The sequence below is a fragment of the Crassostrea angulata genome, chromosome 8 (genome assembly GCF_025612915.1).
Source record: "Crassostrea angulata isolate pt1a10 chromosome 8, ASM2561291v2, whole genome shotgun sequence".
In the NCBI taxonomy this organism is placed as follows: domain Eukaryota; kingdom Metazoa; phylum Mollusca; class Bivalvia; order Ostreida; family Ostreidae; genus Magallana; species Magallana angulata.
The window spans coordinates 22527161-22548613 of record NC_069118.1 but is presented as its reverse complement, the minus strand read 5'-3'; the positions used below and the strand labels follow the sequence as shown (position 1 = coordinate 22548613).

At 32.7% G+C, this 21453-nt stretch overlaps 1 protein-coding gene across 1 annotated transcript; it reads left to right on the top strand.

Moving 5' to 3' along the window:
- The first annotated feature begins 1899 nt into the window (after positions 1–1899).
- On the top strand, positions 1900–15019 carry LOC128160791 (uncharacterized). The gene is made up of 3 exons (XM_052824119.1): positions 1900–1982; positions 13696–14808; positions 15009–15019. Exons 2-3 carry the CDS (start codon positions 13698–13700, stop codon positions 15017–15019), a joined length of 1122 nt encoding a protein of 373 aa, XP_052680079.1. The 5' UTR covers positions 1900–1982; positions 13696–13697.
- The last annotated feature ends 6434 nt before the right edge of the window (positions 15020–21453 follow it).

Sequence of the window (21453 nt, the reverse complement as noted above, 5' to 3'; positions counted from 1 at the left end):
ATCAGCTTAATGGAGTCATAATACACACTATCTGGACAATGTACAATAATACATGTAGATCCTGTATAAATAAAATCCATTTTTCCCCTGGATATTCTTATGTTTATAATCATTAGTCCCTTTTCTAACAGGATGATTTTATAGTCATATCATATTTTGAGTATAGCAGTTCTCAAAATGATTCTTAATAATAGTTTATATATGGGATATAAAGCTACATCAAACTCTGAACCTTCTTGTGATGCCCAAGAATTGTCCTGGGGCCAAAGTCTTAACAATTATAAAGAATCATCTGGCTGAATAGTTTTTGAGAAGAAGATTTTTAAAGATTTACTTAATATATTCCTATGTAAAACTTCGATCCCCCATTGAGGCCCCACCCCATCCGTGGGGGTCATGCTTTCACAACTTTGAATATACACTACCTGAGGATGCTTTCACACAAGTTTCAGCTTTGCTGGCTGAATAGTTTCTGAGAAGAAGATTTTTAAAGATTTACTCTATATATTCCTATGTAAAACTTCGACCCTTCATTGTGCATCACCCAACCCCCGGGGGTCATGATTTTCACAACTTTGAATCTACACTACCTGAGAATGCTTTCACACAAGTTTCAGCTTTCCTGGTCTTATGGTTCATTAGTAGAAGATTTTTGAAAATATCTCGAAAATTTTCATAAATTCCTAATTATCTCCCTTTGCAAAAGGGCGTGATCCTTAATTATCACAACTTTGAATTCCCTTAGGCTAAGGATGCTTTGTGCCAAGTTTGGTTGAAATTGAAGCAGTGGTTCTCGAGAAGATGTTGAAAATGTGAAAAGTTTACAGACAGACGGACAGACAGACGGACGACAGACAAAATGTGATCAGAATAGCTCACTTGAGCTTTCAGCTGTGGTGAGCTAAGAACACCTCGATACAATGGAGTCATTTCGAAGTAAAATGATACGAAGCCATCTGCAATGCCAACATTCTTTTAATTAAAAAGAATATTTAAATCGATTTAAACTCATGTTGTTTGCTATGCCGAATGAGATTGTATGCAATGGTATGAGATTCTTTGCTATGAGATGCTATGCTATGAAATTTCAATGCTATGCCATTGTGTATGTAGAAAAAAGATATGCTTGAACTGCCTGTATTTTTTTCAACAATGTATGAAAATGAAACTGTTTACCTGTTTTTTTTATTTGACGCAAATTAACTTATCCCCACAATGGTCATGGATGCTATTGTTTAAGTTATACTTTTATCATAACAAACTAGAGTTCCTCTTCCCTAAGGTTACTTTGTGCCTTGTTTGATTAAAACTGATTCAGTGATTCTGGGGAAGATTCCAAAAATGTTAAAAGTTTACATACAGATCGACAGACAGACGTATGCATAGCAATAAGAGATCGGAAAAGCTCACTTAAGCATATAGTACAGGTAGAAAAAAAACTGGAGCAATGATAATAAAAGTAAAAGAATATTGTGTTTAGAATATGGTATTTTTAAAAAAAACAAATTCTAACAAGAAAAAATTTCATAAATTGAAAACTTGATCTATTCACATTACAATTGGATATGTTGCGTCACATTACTGATGGGAATGTAAACAATTTAAGTGTTGATAAAACTGCGAAGTAGATAAATGTTCTTAATATTAGTATATCGTGTTACAGACTTTTTGAAAGGTTTTTTTTTATTATGGCGCCTTTAAATCTTACAATGTTTCACCCTTTTGTTATTTGAGCTAAATTTGTCCCGAATTTGAAAGAAATATAATACGTTTTAAACATATGGCTGGCCCAAATAAATACATTTAGTAAGCCGTGTGCAAAGCGCAATGAGCACAGAAAAAATGATCTATATCATCAAGTCAATTTTTCTTTTTCCCACATTCCATCTATCTCGGCTTTAGAGATTAGTTGTTGGAGTAAAATTAGTAAAGTAAAAGGAAGAAGACCATTTTGCAAGTTTATACTTTCTTTCCGTCGGAAGGTAAATCAAATTTCCTTTTTGATAATTGTTTCGATTTTATTTCTGCAATCAAATGAAGAAGTTACCATCTATGTTTTTTGGATTTTTCTATTATTTGTCGTGTAAATTTTCCACTTAAGGTAATGATTACTTCATAACTAAAATCTGTATAGAGTATTATTCCTAAATTTAGTATCTAATGATATGCCCTCATTAAATTGTCCTGAGTTGGTTTGTTCATAGGTTTTATAAAAACTATTATACGGTTTTATAAAACAAAAAAGAAAAAAAGAGGCCTATGGGCCACATCGCTCACCTGAAGAACAATAGCTTTGATAAAATCAGCTAAATGGAGTCATAATATAAACTATCTGGACAATGTACAATAATACATGTAGATCCTGTATAAATAAAATCCATTTTTCCCCTAGATATTCTTATGTTTAAAATCATTAGTCCCTTTTCTAACAGGATGATTTTATAGTCATATCACATGTTGAGTATAGCAGTTCTCAAAAAGATCCTTAACAATTGTTTATGTATGAGATATAAAGCTACATCAAACTCTGAACTTTCTTGTGAGGCCGAAGAATTGTTCTGGAGCCAAAGTCTTAACAAATATAAAGAATCATCTGGCTGATTAGTTTCTGAGAAGAAGATTTTTAAAGATTTACTCTATATTTTCTTATGTAAAACTTTAACACCCCCCCCCCCCCCATGTGGCCCACCCTATCCCCAGGGATCCTGATTTTCACAACTTTAAATCTACACTACTGAGGATGCTTCCACACAAGTTTCAGCTTTCCTGGCCGATTTGTTTCTGAGAAGAAGATTTTAAAAGATTTACTCTATATATTCCTATGTAAAACTTCGACCCCCTCCCCCCCCCCCCCCGTAGCCCACCCTACCCCCAGGGGTTATGATTTTCACAACTTTGAATCTACACTACCTGAGGATGCTTCCACACAAGTTTCAGCTTTCCTGGCTGATTAGTTTCTGGGAAGAAGATTTTGAAATATTTACTCTATTGATTCCTATGTAAAACATCGACCCCCCTCCATTGTGACCCACTCTACACCCAGGGATCATGATTTTCACAACTTTGAATCTACACTACCTGAGGATGCTTTCACACATGTTTCAGCTTTCCTGGCTGATTAATTTTTGAGAGGAGGTTCTGAAAGATTTACTCTTTAGATATATTCCTATGTAAAACTTCGACCCCCATTGCGGTCCCACCCTACCCCTGGGGGTCATGATTTTCACAACTTTGAATCTACAATATCTGAGAATGCTTCCACACAAGTTTCAGCTTTCCTGGCTGATTAGTTTCTGAGTAGAAGATTTTTAAAGATTTACTCTATATATTCCTATGTAAAACTTCGACCCCCCCCCCCTCCATTGTGGCCCACCCTACTCCCAGGGGTCATGATTTTCACAACTTTGAATCTACACTACCTGAGGATGCTTCCACACAAGTTTCAGATTTCCTGGCTTTATGGTTCTTGAGAAGAAGATTTTGAAAGATTTACTCTATATATTCCTATGTTATTTTCGACCCCCATTGTGACCCCACCCTACCCCCGGGGGTCATGATTTTCACAAATTTGAATTTACACTACCTGAGGATGCTTCCACACAAGATTCAGCTTTCATAGCTTTATGGTTCTTCAGAAGATTTTTTAAGAAATTCTCAACATTTCTCATTAGTTTCCAATTATCTCCCCCGTGAGAAAAAGATTACACCATTAACTACGAAGTATTGCTGTTTTGCTCTCCTAATTAAAAACAAAATAGATAGTATGGCTGTCATTGAAAAAAGGCGTTCTTTGTGATCTTGTCTATGTTATGAAATAGTTTTATTGTTGGAAACTAAATTTCAATTATCAAACTGCAAACATTTCAAACCTACCACGTTGAGTGTACATTTTCATAACATGGGCCGAGGAGATGCCGCGCTAGTGGACAGCCGATTCACTGTATGACACGTTTTTCGTGTTTATACGTTATCACACATTCCAATGCTCATTGATTCGTTGTTATTTTCATTTCCAATTATATTGATTAACGATGCATCAAACCATTGATTTAAATCATAGTTCGTATAATAAAGGGGAAAAAAACTGCCATCAATGAATATAATACGTTTTACAGTCGTACGATTTGAAATGTAAATACATTCACTTGTGTCTGTTTGGGACATTTTGCTGTTGAGAATTGAATGCATTACACTACCAATTTCAACAAAATATAGGCGATATTCTCATAAGTATCTGTAATCTATGATAATGTAATATGTAATAGATGTCATGGAGTCAATAGGCAATAGCAGTTATCTAATTCCTATGATTGATAACTTTACACGGCAAATTAATACATGTAAATATGAATTTTATGGCACTCCCTGCTGAGCCCCCTGTTAAAAGCTTCCGTTACCTGCATTCTTTTATTAACGATCTTTGTGCACACATTTATTCGGAAATGGCTCAAATTTTGTTACACGGGCCAGATAAGAAGATGAAAGGATGACCCCTAAAATTTCTTTCCCAAATATTTCAAGAACGGTCTCAAATTTCTAACACTGGTTGAATAACATATAACTTATTTAATACAAATTTTATGTGCATGAATGACAATGTTCCTGTAACTTAACAAATAATGACACTTTTTGAAACGTAAAAGTTTCTGAATTCATTATTAAAATTAATAATGTTAGACGGCCCATGCAGCAAGTTCTTTCGTTCATCAGCGCAATTCGATTGTGAACATTTCAGCGGGGTTTACAACAAGAGGATGAAACGACCACGAATTTTGACAGAGTTTAAAAGAGATGGATACAAAACACAGGTGCGATTATATCGTGTAGAAGATAAAAAATGATTAATCTGTTTGCCATAAATACCAATTTTTATCTTAAGAATATTTTAACATTTGGATCCGCCGAATATTTCCATTTCCCTTCATTGTTTGGTGCCTGATTTGAAATAACGTTTCGAGGTATAATAAGTTGAGAAATTTCTTCAAGCTGCATGTTCCGATTTGTCGGCCATTACAGTATCAAATAATTTTCCTTGCAAAACAAATGAATGATCTTACAAAGTTATAGACGTATTTACACGGAAGTGCTCTCCTTTCAACGTTAGAAATATTCAAAGTAAATAAAAATAAATTTTGGGCATACAAAAAACCCCAATATACATCATTGGAATGTTTGAAAAAGGAAACCGTTCGGTTTCATCCTCCGAATGATTGTGTTTATTCATCCTGCATGTTTTGCAATGATTATAAACAACGTAAACATCAAAACTATTAATGAACAAATGTACACTGCTTTATTTTTGTTTAAATAGTCATGCTGTATATTTTATATGTTATAATAGATTATATAAAAAAGACAGATGTCAAAGTCGTAATACAATCATACTACATACATGTATGTAGCTTCGACGTAAGGGGCCAGTTTAAATACGCGGCGAAACAACGCAAAACCCTTTATGTCGATTATTTTGTGAATATACAGCAAAACTTGTCAAATCCGGCGGAGGGTGGTTCTGAAAAAAAAATGGCTGGATTAGGCAACATCCGGTTTAGAGGACATTGTTGCAAATTAATTTTAGTATTTAATGCAGTAGGTCCTGATCGTGTATTCTTGCAAAATTTTCAATTGTTCTGAATTATATTAGATTTCATCGATCTTATTTACGGTTCCAATTTTCATTTTAAATATTTTTTTTTAAATGAAACAATAAATCCATAACGGAATACATACGATGGAAATACTTTTTGAATCAAATCATCGTTATTGATAATTTTTCAAACATCCGATTTACCTGAAAAGTGCATGTTTAATTAACCGTAAATTGATAAACAAAACATTAAAAAGTCAGCAAGTGGCTGAAATACCTGATGGCGAGAACTGTATTGATGCAGGGAAACAATAGATAAATATAAATGAGAATTTTATATAATAAAAAATTGAGCATTTTGACAGAATATTATGCAACTCTGTACGTGTAGTCATACAACGGGGATAACAAACGGTATCGGCAGTCTTACTCCCACAGTATCCTGAATCACGGCCTGAGAAAAATTGGGTGAACTATAATCTAATTATCTAATTGCAATTCAAAACAAGACTTTACGGTATTAACTGAAATAAGTTGCAACTTTGGATCTATATTAACAATTGTTTAAATCAATAGCAACGACAGAAAAATTGGTCGATAACTGAGCATTAATATATCGCAGAAGGCCGATCGATCGATAAGTGGACGTACTACGGGAGATAACTCTCACTAATTATAAGCAGTAGGCTTTTTCATTGCGCCGGTTAACAGAATAGATAAGATCCGGATTGCACAATATTTTTTAAAACAAAAAAGATGGGAAAATGTCAAGAGGCTGAATAATGTCGCCGGATTGGCAGTATGTCGTAATACACAACATCCGGATTCAACGAGTTTCAACATGTACATAATTTTTTCATTGAAATATGGCTTAATTAATTGACCGGGAAAACTACTGCAACGTGTATTATTGTACACATACTTAGCATAACCATCGTTTAAAGGCGTACAATTATTTCATTGAAAATCGGACCAAGCAGCTTAGACATTAAGATTTGCATGTGTAAGACACTTCATTTTTCATGTGCAATTAATTTATTTCAAAACCTGCTTATTCTCCACAACTATCTCCAATTCCATTGACAACTGTTGTCATTCAAAATCACATGAATTAAACAAATTTTAAATTTTGTGTCAATCTCAACTGTTATGTATCCAAGAAATCTAATGATTTATCATGTGTTACGGAATTAGGTAATAACGTTTTTAGGGGTCAAACTTCATTTACAAATTACCATTTTTCCTTCGTAAACATTCACAGGATCGAAAACAGATTTCCTACGGAGATTTATAATGGGGAATGTTTACATCTTTTCTCAATTCGAAAGTCTCTCGGAATATCTAGCACAATTTTTCAACGTTATCATCCGGGCTTTATAAAAGCTTATGCAATGCAAAATCCCCGAAGACATTCTTTTTTTAGCCGTGTATTGAAACCTGAAAAGCTAGAGGGGGCGTTTCAAAAGGGAAGTCTTGGGATTTTTTCATACTATCGAATGAACATCGTCTGAATCAAGAGATATTTACAAATATCAAATAATTTAAGAAAATGTGTGGCAAAAGTATCTTGGGACAGACTTTAGGTATAATACGTTTATATATCCTTACAATATAATAATTTTCTCATGCGTTACCTAACTAGGGATATTAGGGGCCAGAGGTAAAAAAGGATAATCTTTTCTATTTCAATTGGAAGAAATGCAAGTATTTAAAAAAGCAACGTAAGAGAACTTATAAAAATAATTACAGGAAAGCATTATTACTTCACTCCTATTTCCATATCGATGACGTGATTTACCTTCTAAAAATCAGACGGAAGACTTCCTCGTTGCTTGCAACGAGATCGTGTCTAGTTATTATTCTTTTTTTCCTTACACATTTTGTGCAGGCGATTTCTCGGAAATGGCTGAATCGATTTCCTTCAAATTTTCACTGATGATGCCTCGTTATATGAAGTTTCTACCCCGTGACATTTTTTCAAAATTCACATCCGGTCGGAAGTTATCGTCAATCAACGATATTTAAAAGTCAATTTTGTCTGTCAGGTTTCTCAAAAACGAGTAAGATACGGGGCTGACATTTTCAGAGATGATAGATCTATCGTTTTTCTGGTGCACCTCGGTCAAGAGAATGTCCGCCGTCACTTCCGGTCGTCACCGGAAGAAAATTTGAAAAATTGACTTTTCGACTTTTTTATTTTTTAACATTTTTTTTGAAATTTTTACACCTTATAGTGACCCTTTTACTGATTAAGAATATGTAATTTGTTTTAACATCGATCACGGCGTTCTTTAGAAATTAAGCGTCAAAGTCATGAAGCGAGAGTCCGAGTAGCTCAGTCGATAGAGTCGCGGACATACCCAAGGCGACCCTGGTTCAAGCCCTGGGTGCCGCAATTTTTTTTTTTACTATTTTTCGCTTAGATCAACCGTTTTATCTTTGAATTGATAAGTTTGATCTAATCTATTCAAAAATCGGACGGAAGACCCACTCGTTGCTCGCAACGAGATCGTGTCTAGTTATTTTTTTTTTTTACGAATTTTGTGCAGACGATTTCTCAAAAACTATTCGACCAATTTCCACCATATTTTCACAGATGATTAGACTTGATATGAACTTAAGAAACTTTTGATAATTTTCTTGTCGTCACTTCCGGTACCGATTTATTAGCCATTTTGCTCATATTTACGACCTATTTTGTGCACATTAAAACTCAGACATGAATATGAAATTTTCAGGATAGGTAGACCATAGTCTGAAGTTGAGCCTATTCTTTTTGTTTTACACCAGTGGCGCCATTCTTAGGAGCTCACTTTGGCTCGAAAATTGGGTACGAATTTTGTTACCAATTTTTGGTCTACAAGATTTCTCAGAGATTGGTGGATAGATTTTCTTGAAATTTGCAGGAGTGATAGATCAGACCTTTATCCTCAGGAGTTTATTTCATTTTTTCCAAAGTTCATTTCCTGTCGTCCGTTTCCTGTCCCGCGTCAAAAATCTTGTGACATTGAGATCTCAATAATGATTAGGACTTAGGCATTCAGAATTTGTAGGATTATAGATCTATGGTTGTAGATGTCTTCAAACTATTTTTTTTTTGTTCGTCATAACTTCCGGTCGTCGCCGGAAGCACTTTAAAAATTATTTTTTTTGAATTAATTTTATTTCATATAGAAATAAAGTATAAGTATTAATCCTCACATATGTCATCTATACAATGTAAAATAAATAAAAAAAATTCTACTTCCGGTGAGATATCTCAAAAATCTCAGATAGCCTTTTTGTTTTTTACTTTTTTAACTGTTTTACCCACAAGATGTCAGAAAGTCAAGCGATCAATACTAGACTAAGAAAGATGATAAACCTTTGATAGAAAATGTGTTAAACCACTTTCATTTTGTCGACCGTCACTTCCGGTCCTCACCGGAAGAGTTCAAACAAATCAAGCTGTTTGAAAGTTTAACTTTTTTTTTTGACAATTCTAGTAAAAGTGATAAACAAAAAAGTACAATGGTCTTATGTTAATGAAATACTAAAATTTATTTTCACTGAGAATTTCCGTTTGTCCACTTCCTTGTCAAGAGACAAAAAAGAAATGACTCCACGAGAATCAAATACGGTGACGACTTGAACAACCAAACTTTGTTGGATAATAGCCTAAAGTATGTATCTGTGTTTACCTTATTTTGATTGATTCGTCATCACTTCCGCTTGTCACCGGAAGCACTTAAAAATTATTTCCCCCCCCCCCTTATTTTGTATATTTTACATGGAATGAATATATCAGTACACGCTCTTATATATTTTAACTATGCAATGTTAAATAAGCAATCTAATTCTACTTCCGGTGAGTTATATCAAATATCTTAAGTAGCTATCCATTTTATAAATTTAATATCCGCGAGATTTTAGTCACTGTAAGTGATTGAGACATGAAACTTTTATGAATGATAGACAATTGATTGAAGATGTGTTCAACGGGTTTAATTTTGTCAACTGTCACTTCTGGTGCTCACCGATAGGTACAAACAATCCATGTTTTTAACAAGTCTAACAGATTTTCTTAGGTGTTTCATCTAGCATAAAAAACAGTGATGTACACTAGGCAAATGTACAAGAACTACTAGCTTTTTTACAATTAATCACTTTCGTTCGTCCGTTTCCAGTCTCGAGATTTTAAAAAAAACTAGTTTCACAAGGATCTCAGATTTGGCATACAGTATCGATATTTCATTGTATCGTATAAAACTAATCGGACGGAAGACCTATTCGTTACTCGTATCGAGATCTTGTTATTATTTTTTTCTCCAAATTTTGTGCACGCGATTTCTCGAAAACTACTCAACCGATCTCGACAATTTTTTCACAGATGATTGGACATTATCTGAATTTTATGTTTTTGAACTTTTTGTCGTCGTCACTTCCGGTACGGATTTACGGTAGATTGTGTAATTTTTTACGACCAATTTTGTGCAGAGCTTATCTCAGAAACTATTAGAGATATGACTCTGAAATTTTCAGGATAGGTAGACCATGGTTTGAAGTTGTGCATTATATAGTTGTTTTGCACCAGTGGCGCTATTCCTTGGAGGTCGCTTAGACACGAAAATGGGAACAAATTTTGATTCAAAATTTTCATACGTTTTGATCAGTATCTTTTTATCGGTTGATATTTTGTTAAGACAAATAGAACAAAAGTAGTAGAGAATCAAAAGTTCTATCTAACAAAATCAAGAAAAGGGGGTTGGCCCCTTTATTTAGGGATCTAGAGACTCGTAAAGTCTATTACGAAAAACTTGAAAACGATAAATATTTTGTTATGCATTATCGAATCAAAATTGTTGATCGCTACAATATCTGTTTGAAAAAGTCATCATCAGGCCAATGTTTGACGTAGTTAAAGATTTTTATTCATTATCTTAAAATTGGGCAGGGGGTGTTAAGTTTTAAATTGTATCGATATTTCATGGTATCATTAAAAAAAATCGGACGGAAGACCTACTCGTTACTCGTATCGAGGTCGTATCTAGTTATTGTTATTTTTTTCCACAAATTTTGTGCACGCGATATCTCAAAAACTATTCGGCCGATTTCAACCTTTTTTTCACAGATGGTTGCCAGTGGTCATAATTCTAGAATTGTTTTGAAATTTTGAAATCGTCACTTCCGGTTCCGATTTATTCCGATTTACGGCTGATTTTATAAATTTTTACGACCAATTTTGTGCAGACATAAACTCAGAGACTATCAGAGATGTGAATATAAAATTTTAGGATAGGTAGACCATAGTTTGAAGTTGTGCACAATGCATTTTTCTTACGCCAGTGGTGCAAAGTTTAGGAGCTCGCCTGGGCTCGAAAATTGGATAGGGATTTTGAATCAAAATTTTCATACGTTTTGATCTGTATCTTTTTATGAGTTGATATTTCTTAAAGGCCGAACATTTTACAAACGCACCCTTTTTTACCTGTACAAACTTCAAAATGATGCTGCTTGTCAATCAAGTTTGAAACAATAGCACCCAGTCTGATTGACGTGATCGTCCGAGCGTGATCTTGCCAGGTCTGCGGATTTCTGTTTACTAGCAAATAACAACGTTATCTTTGATATCTTCCGTCATGTATGAAAAAGGGGGAATTGAAAATTGATTTTTAAACAATACCAGTATTAAAATTGATTATGAAAAATAATTATTCAGTGATTGAAAATACGCACAACTTATATTTGAATTATGTTGAATGTGTGTGACCTAATGAATTCCACGAAAATGCATGGACAGCTACAAAACATATAAAATTTTCTTTTTACAATAAACGTCCACTTTGCTACTAAAGCTATATTTACTGGCAATTCACTCAGATGGAAGTTGGTGCATGTAAACGTCACTCCATGGAAAACGAACTCCATTAATTGTCGACGTCTTTACATTCCACATTCTTAGTGATCGTATGGTTTTCTTATACTATTTTAATTGTTAAAATTTCCTTTTTAACAAATGTCAAGTGCTAAACACAATGTACTGAGCTATACTTTTATAGCAGAATTAATTTACTGCATTTTTTTTAATTGTGCTTTATACACGTGTGCTTAGAGAAAATTCGGACGACACATACCATTTTCGTATAAAATCGCTTTGTATGGTCATTAGAACAATAAGATATTTAAACTAAGACCAATTCTGACTAATTCTTTATTTCCGGTGTATTAATTTGCCTCCTGTGTATAGCGATTAGCAGCGTTCACGACCACAGGTAGACGGCAAGCCCCGGAGGCTTTCACACCTCTAATAATTTAGCCCCGCCCTCACCTGAGATTTACCACCCGGTAAAAATGTTCGGCCTTTTAGACATATATAATAAAAGTGGTAAAGAATTAAAAGTTCTTTCCAACATAACCAAGAAATAGGTGCTGATCCCTAAAATTAGGGACCAAGACACTCGTAAACTCTATTACAAATAACTTAAATACGATAAAGATTTTGTAATGCATTATAGAGGCAAAGTTGTTGATCGTAACATTATCTACCAGGTAAAATCATTGCCACGACCATTTATTACGCATTTAGGGATTTTTAGGGACCAACGTACTTAAACTATGACGCAATATATCTAGAAAAGAAGACATATTTTGTTAAGCATTGTAGAAGAGAAAATGTTTGCATTGATGATTCTAATCGATTTCATTAATCAAAGCACCAATGTCTGCCCTCATTAAGGATCTAGAGGGCTTGCCCCTAAAATATTCAATCATTTGTTTCTAAACAAAATATACAACAATTTAAGATGGTTGTAAGAACAAAAAAGTTAGTAATCGTGGGACCTTTTGAATGAACTCAAGAAAAGGGGACTGGCCTCTGTCATTAGGGGCCAAGAGACTCGTAAAGTCTCGTAGACATACCTTAAAAACGATCAAGATTTTGTAATGCATTATAGAAGTAAAGTTGTTGATCGTAACAATATCAGTTTGTAATACTCATTGACATTGATGATGTAATTACAGATTCTAGGGGACTAAAATCTTAAATCTTTAATGTGTTGTTTGTGAAAAAGCAAAACATTTTGTTAAGCATATGAAAGGATATCGACAATCGTATACATTATCTGAAAGGGAGGGGTTGAGGGGAAATTCTGAAATTTCATTGATATTTTAATGGTATCGTTTAAAAAATTGAACGGAAGACCTACTCGTTACTCGTAACGAGATCGGTTCTAGTTTTGAATATATTTGTTTTAAATCAAATTTTAGGTCAGCTTGATTTCTTTCTAAAATACATATTTTATGTTTCAATTAGATCGGGCACGAATCACGTCATTAAGCATTTAATTACATCAGAGAGTGTTTTGAGACATATGGATATTTAATTTTTTTCATTTTCAGTTTTCATCACGAATGTTAGTTTGTCAAAAGTAAAATCTCATATAATGCTAAGCAAACAAAATACGTCATGGATAAAATGTTTCTTGTCTGCAATAAAACATTTCATTATGGAATAGTATTTGTCCTCCTTGCAATATAGTTCTGATCTAATATTTTCATAGAAAGATGATAAAATTAGAATTTAAAATGGCGATTACATGACAAAGACTGAAGTAATACATATTTTAAGTATTTAATGTCGTATTATAGATAAAATTGTCTTTCTTTATACATTTGATCACAAAGACCAAAATACAAGTGGCACTTTTTTTGTTTATTCATACTAGGTTGACAATTTGAGGCCAGTAATTTTTGTTTTGATTTAAAAAAATTTCGCGATAACTTTAAAATCGCAAAATATTTAATAATCTGATATTATATCCGGTATTGATTGTTATAAGGAACTTTTGCAATCGCAAAAAAAATGACTGACGCACTTAAAAAATGTTTCACATTTTCCCGATTTTCGCACATTTTTGACTGGCCAAAAAACGGACATACGGTAGTTTACGTTACGTGTCTATATTCATTTTGCTTTTTAAATTTATAAGATTAAATTTTAAAAAGAAATTGCCAACAATCAATGATGTAGACGATTCACCTTATCATTCAATCACAATTTGACCTTTTTTACGAAATGCTTGAAAAGTGTTTAATGACATTACACGATGTACATATGCATTTTTTTTCAGATATGGATCCTAGGAAGATATGTTTAACGCTTCTGATAATCGTCATGATGATCTTCATGCTTTTCATGATCAAGTCGATGACTATTTCTGATTGCCTCGGTAATATCTCAGACAGAGAAAAATCAAGTGAAAACTCTTCAACAGATATTGAATCGAACAATGAATCGAACAATTTGTCGATTGATAAAATATCTGATATTAATGAAACAAATATTATATCAAATGATGAAACATATGAAGTGCTGTTAAATAAAAGACATCGTACCAGCATCAGTCATAATGAAACAACGCAAACCATTTTGGACAATCAAAAAATTTTATTCAGAAGAAAGCAAAACAATAAAAAACCGATCCGCTATAAAAGAAACAAACCATCAAACGAAACTGCAGTTGGTAAGAAAGACACACCACCGCTATATTATTCAACTTTGTTCAACGAAACCAATGCTACTTCATTTTGCTCGTTTTCTTTTGATAAAAAAAGTTTACAAGAAGCTAGGACGACTTTGGTTAATCTACAAAAACAATCAGTCTATTTGTTCTATATCAACTTGTCTACAGACAACGCACTAGAGAATTTCACCAGGGAACAGCGTGATAATTTGTTACGCTGGCAGTACGTTTTAAAGGAGGAAAAATTTCTATTGAATCTGCCAGTAGATTTTGATATAATAACGTTCGGTATGTTATCAACTTATGACAACGAAGAAAAGTTAATAAGTATCAAAACATTTTACAATGACACCAACTGCACTGATAACTTTCATTCTGCGATTGAATCACTTCGGTTTTTAATGTGGAATGATATTTTTGCTAATGATACAAAATATTTTCTTTGCAATAACAATTTTGAAGATGTGAATGGTAGAACAATATTGTATGCCATAACAAATGTATGGATTGGTTATGATTTGACTTGTAAAACTGTTGATATAAAAGATTCTTATGAAGAATTTGAAGCACAAAAAGACGCCGTTCCTTTAATTGGACCGATTTGTTGTTATTTTCTCTCTTTGCAGTTCGTATGGCTGTTCGTTTTACTAGATATTTCATACAAACGTAGCGATTTTGAACGACAAAATGAAGAATCTGCTGATACGGTAGAGAACTATTGTATACATTTTTATCAAAGAAATGAAAGGCCTTACGGTCTTAAACAATGTGCCATCAAATTTTTCAATCTGGGAAAACAGCAAACCCAATATTTTCCTTCATCTGTGTGTTCAGTTTGTAAAAAAAATGACAGCATGAAAGCTACTACGAAATTGGTCTTAGTAATATATTTTATTCATGAGTTCTTTTCTCTGTGTCAGACAATCGGTAAGGTTTTTTTGAGCCAACAAATTTTTTATGAAGATTATCTGAATGTTGTTCGACCAAATGAATGTTTAATTTATTTGATATTTAATGGTTGTTCACCGTTGGTGATTTTTATCCTTGATTTCTTTTATCCAATTCTTTTTCCAATAACTTTTATATACATAGGACCAAAATTATACGAGGCATATTTATCCAAAGACAGTTTTTGTCCTTATTGTTTATCAACAAACGGAGATGAAGATACACCACATGAAAATAAAATTCTTGCTGATGGTTTCATTTTTCCTTGCTATTCATTGTGTGCGAATTACAGCAGTAGGTGTTCTTGTAAAACAGCCTCAATGGCTGGATTATCATTTCTTGTTTGTCTTTGTCCTATATTTCCTTTCACTTGCAATGCATATATTGCTTGTCAAAGTTTCCGTACAAAATATCAGAGGATGAACACTTTGTCGAAAATTTTTTACATATGCTTATCATTTGTATTATCATACCTATTTTTCCTTCGCCCAATAATATCATCTTTTACTTCTATGTTTCGTTCATTCACTAGCTTTGTTTTTGTTGCACTTCCAATTAGAGCACATATCTTTAGATATACTTTCCTAATTGTCACTATAGTTGTTTATTTTTTAAAGTACCTGACCGAAATTATCAATATGAATGCAGAGATTTTGGATTACATCTTTGAAATCGAGGAAAGGGAGAGAGCAGAACAAACAGAAATATTAACTGAAAATAAACCAAAAGAACCCACAAGAAAATTAAAAGTTAATTACATCAGTGAAGAAATGTTTAATTTCATCTATAAAAGACTGTACTTTGTAAAGAAAAGACTATATTTTGCGTTTATTAAAATGTTTGTTGTGCTCATGTTCGTTTTAATTGTTTTAGGAACGTTTAAGGCGAACAAAAACTCAATAACTGGAACTAATTTCAAAGATGTTATGGAGTTAATCATAATATTTATTGGCCCATATGCAATTTCTCTTTTTTTGAAAGCAAGTGAAATTAATTATCTCACAAACAAAAATAAACTTGAAATAGAAAAATCATATAAATCATTTGATAGAACTAAACCCACAACAAATGTTGCTTTATCATCATATCCTACTGATTTAGGAGAATCAACCAAACTACTTGAAACAAAACACAAGTCTTACAATACATCAACAACAATGGTTTAAAAAAAACTAACCTCTCACCGTGGAAGTTTGCCAGAATAAAATTGCTATGTTAGCCAATCAATTTGCTTATGAATATGCATTTTAGTATTGCTTCGGTTTTCCTGTATGATTCAAGGTCGCATCATCCTCCAATAATAAGCAATTGAGGACAGATATAAACTAAATTGACTCATTATTAATCGTAATTGCTTAAACGATAAACTAAAGAAAATTATGTTAAAAGGTTTGAAAACCAGTTATCTTTGTAAGTGTGTTTGGTACTGATGAAAAAATTACTCTGTTCAGGATATTTATGGGTAAAAGCTCATTGTAAATGCACATTACAAATTACAGGTAATTGTATCATTGTTTATCATTTTATAACCGATCAGAACATAACCAAATCGATTGAGAAAGACGTTTTGTTTTTCAATATGTCATAAATTGTTTGACTTCCAATCAATACTTATAATAAGTACTAATGGTAAATATTCATGTTTTTAGTACTATGCTGTACATATTTTCCTTATGTACAAATAATTTTCGAAATGTTTCAGATTTCAACAAGAATTTTTAAAATGCACCTGATTGTATTTTTCTATTCAATATATGATATGTAAAGCATTACATGTATACACAACATTTATTGTCAAATAAAATTTGTTTCATCATGCATCGTGAAGATTATTTTTTACATGTAGTAACTGCGAAAACCTATTATCATAAGTGTTCCAATTGCTGTCTTTTTCTGGGAACTCGGATATTCTTGTATATGTAAATTTTTAAGTTCCTCATCACTCCGTATAATTTTTGTGCTATCCTTTTTAAATTATCTCGGAATACCATGCCGTCTCCTATATAAATTTTAGCTAAAGCCTCAGTCACAACTTGTTGTTCTTTTTGGTGACCTTGCATGTGTTACGTGTTTATCGTGGCTGATTGTATGGCGAGAAAAGAGTAATACAGTAATTGCAATTACAACGTAAGACAAACGAACATTTGACGTGCCAGTCGTATAGATGTTACCTTCAATTCTATTTGGAGAAAGGTTGCTACTCGTAACGTGCGATGCCCGCAGAATCTTATTCTTGCGTCTTACGACTGTCGTGCAACAGACGAACATTAACGATGGCAGTACTAACATTCGCTTTGTGAGTCACTTCCAAATCAATTGTGTCGACGTTTTTCTTTTCCTTACGACAGTTTCACGGATAATAATTAATGTTCCTGTTCAAATGATATTTCATTTTATCTTGAGATATGTACTAAAAATGAAATTCATAATGAATCTGCTTACAGCAAGTGAATATGAAAACGTCATAAGATTTCGGAAAAACAGACTACTTTTATTTTGTACTTGCTGTTTTAGTTAATTTACAAGCTAAACATTACGCCACAAATGAAAAATGCTTTAAAGTTATAATTGATCTTTTGTTTCTGATATCATAAAAAATCAAATATATTCAGAAATCTGGGAGAAAGTCTGTGCAAATTTTCACTTAAACGAGATGCTAATTATATGATAATTTTTCTTGGCCAATGCTTAATTTTTAATGCTGTCAGAATTTTTTTTTTACTATTTGTTGAACTTTGCAATACTAATATTTACGTAATAGCGTTTTATAGACTTAAACTGAGAAATAAAAAGTTTGCTTTAAATCACTTTACTTTTGCAAATGTTATTATCAAAACTAGTGACAACAGTTATGCATCCTTTATTTCTTAAATCAAATATTACACATTCTTTTCTTATTTTGATATCATAACTTGTATTTTTTATGATCATTAGAAATAATAATTTATATTTTGATAAGTAAATAGTACTTCATTTTTCAATATCATAATAAATTCACCAGTATCATACTTCTATTATCTGATAGTTCTATCAAACTTTGTGTTTCCAGTTTTGCTACAACGGTTTTATCTATATCCTTTTCTGCTTCCTACACTTTTTGCTTGATATTCCGAAAATCACAACTACGTTCATCCACCGAATAAAAATGTGCAGATTGTCCTTTTTAAAACACTTCTCTGCCGCTTCATACATGTATTTCAATACACAAACAAAAAGAGGAAGTCCTTATTTTATCGCGATTTTACAATTACATCGACAACAAATTGCCAGGTCTACACGTGTGTATTTAGAGATTAGTGCAGGTGTTGCTACTGTTGCAAAGCCATTCCGTAATTAAAAAATGAAAACAAAGAAAAAACAAACTCATACACAATGAGTGATTAACATTCTCTCTCAGAGGAAATTGTATGATAATTAAAGAACAATAATCCTGAAAAAGTAATTGTTGTAATAATATAGGCAATATTAATTGGTGTATGAATTGTCGATCAAAAAATGTTATATATTTTTGTGAAAAAGACTAAGGAGGCAAGTAACGATGGACTATAAATACCTCTTATTTACATTTCTTGGGGAAAGTAGGTTTTTTTAATCATTTTACGTTAGTTTTGTTTACTTCTACCTAACACAAAAACATCGATATTCTTAACATTTGTTTTAATGTTGTTTTTGTGATCATGAATAGACTTAATTTTTCAGAGCAATTGTGTGATGAGTAACTGACTTTAGTAAATATTAAATAGATAATGAACTATTCACAACGATATTGTGGTGAATAGTGGGCCGTTATCTCCATATTCTTTAAAGTGTACATCAAACGAACTACAAGGCAGTGCAGGAACCCTATAGGGCTATTATTTCAATGTCTCAATTTTGGGGTGTACGGGTACCAACAGGTGAGTGCGAGGGGTTTATATTTCCCTTAAGCTTGATTTTGATCACAAGACGCATTTATATTTCTTATCCAGGCGATCTTTACTGCCTTCGAAGTTGTCAAATGCTCCTACAAATTATTGATGCATTAATTATCTTGATATCAAATAAAGCATGCCGATGATAGAGTAAAATATATTTTCTGTTTGTGTACTCTCAGTACTTTGATGATTTTCCTTATTGGCCGTTAGCTTCTAGCTTAATGGCAGCTGTTAATGGCTGCTAATTTTAGCATGGCTATAATGCCTTACAACTGAGTGAACTTTACATAACTTGCATACTTTGTAGTTTGGAGTAGGGGAAAATCATCAATGTAACTATAATTCACAAACAATATCGAGTCTACTCTTTCATCGCCAATAAACAAAATTTATTTTATAGTGTCTTGTAACTTGAAATAATTTTATTTTGTTTGCGCTCGTAATAATGAGATGTAAATGTAACTCGTTAAGATGACAACCATACCCCGATATCTGGGTCACTTTTCTTCGTGTAGAGTGTTTATTTTTATGAAAATGACACTTATTCTTCAGGCAAAAGGGTCATTTTTCTACGTAGAATAAAGACCGGGTGTCGTTTTATATATTAAACTCCTTGAAGAAGAAATTAAACGTTTGGAAGAATTAAGAAACTTTGATCAATCCGATGAAATTTTAGAAAAATTATCCATTGCTCAAACCAAACTGGAAGAGTTTCGAAAAGATTATAACAAAGGATTATTTGTAAGAACAAAACTCAAATGGATTGAGCATGGAGAAAAATCTACAAAGTATTTCATAAGTTTAGAAAAACGAAATTATTTAAATAAAACAGTAAACAAACTTGTGCAGAGCAATGGTGATACTATTACAGATCAATCTGACATACTGTCGGAAATTGAAAAATTTTACAAAATCTGTACTCCAGTTGTGATAACAGATTACATGATGTAGATATTAGTACAATAGTTGATAAGACAACGGTTAACTTATTAGATAATGATATGTCGTGTGAATTAGAGGGTATTATCACTAGAGAGGAAGCCCCTGCTGCTTCGAAGGGAATGAAAAATGATAAAAGCCCTGGTACTGGTGGCTTCTCTGCAGATTTTTAAAAAAAAATTTGGAAGGATATTGGCTACTTTTTGATTAGATCATTAAATTTTGGATTTAGTAAAGAGGAATTATCTATAACTCAAAAACAAGGTATAATATCAATACTACCAAAAGGAAATAAGCCAAGAGAATACCTGAGTAACTGGCGCCCTATATCTTTACTTAATGTTACATAAAAGATAGCATCAGCATGCATTGCAAACAGAATAAAGACAGTCTTAAACTGTTTAATTCATGATAATCAGAAGGGCTTCCTCAAAGATAGGTTTATTGGTGAAAATACTAGGCTTATATTTTATGCTCTTCACATCACTAAAGAAAAACAAATACCAGGAATGATTTTAGTTATTGACTTCGAAAAAGCTTTTGACTCCATATCTTGGAGATTTATGTATGATACTTTACGGTTTTTTAATTTTGGTCATGAACTTATCAAATGGATATCAGTATTATATAATAAGGCAAAATTATGCGTTATCCAGAATGGGAGCTTCTCAGAATTTTTTGAAATTGGAAGGGGTTGTCGACAGTTTGACCCTGTCTCTCCATATCTTTTTAACCTGTGTTTCAAAAATCAAGAGACACATGATACGACAAAATATAGATATAAAAGGAAAAATTTGTTTACAACATTATGCTGATTACACAGTTTTGTTTTTTAGATGGATCAGAAAAATCTCTCAAGTCTGCTCTCGACCTACTCTTCCAGTTTTCAAAATTTGCAGGGCTAAAGCCTAATATAATAAAACTAAAGCAATCTGGATAGGATCCATGATTAAAAGTCAAGTTTTGCTTTTTCAAAATACTGGGCTCCAGTGGACAAATGAACCTTTTACAGTTTTAGGTGTAACTTATACAGCTAATCTGGAAAACATGGAACATCTGAACTTTAAAGAGAAATTTAATCTGGTACAAAAAGACATAACACCATGGTCAAAGAGAAACATCTCTCCTATTGGCAAAATTACAGTTTTGAAAAGCTTATTCTTATCCAAGTTTACCCATTTATTTACAGTGTTACCTAAACCAAACTCTTAGTGGATTAAAAAATTAGAGCAGGCTTTCTGTAATTATATCTGGGGTAATAAAATTGTTAAAGTATCTAGGAAAACGTTACAGTTGGACTATGAGAAAGGTGGATGTAGAACGATTCATATTGATACATACATAAAATCACTTGAACTTACTTGGATAAGAAGGCTTCTTCACTCTAATTCGGAATGGTCCATGTTTTTCAGTGAAGTAATTAATTGTAACACTGCTCATCTCATACAATTTGGATCACAGTATTCTAAACAAAAAGCTAATTCAACAACAAATCTATTTTGGGAAGAAACTCTTTCTTACTTTGCTGAATTCTTGGATTCTATAGAGCCAAAATGTAAACATG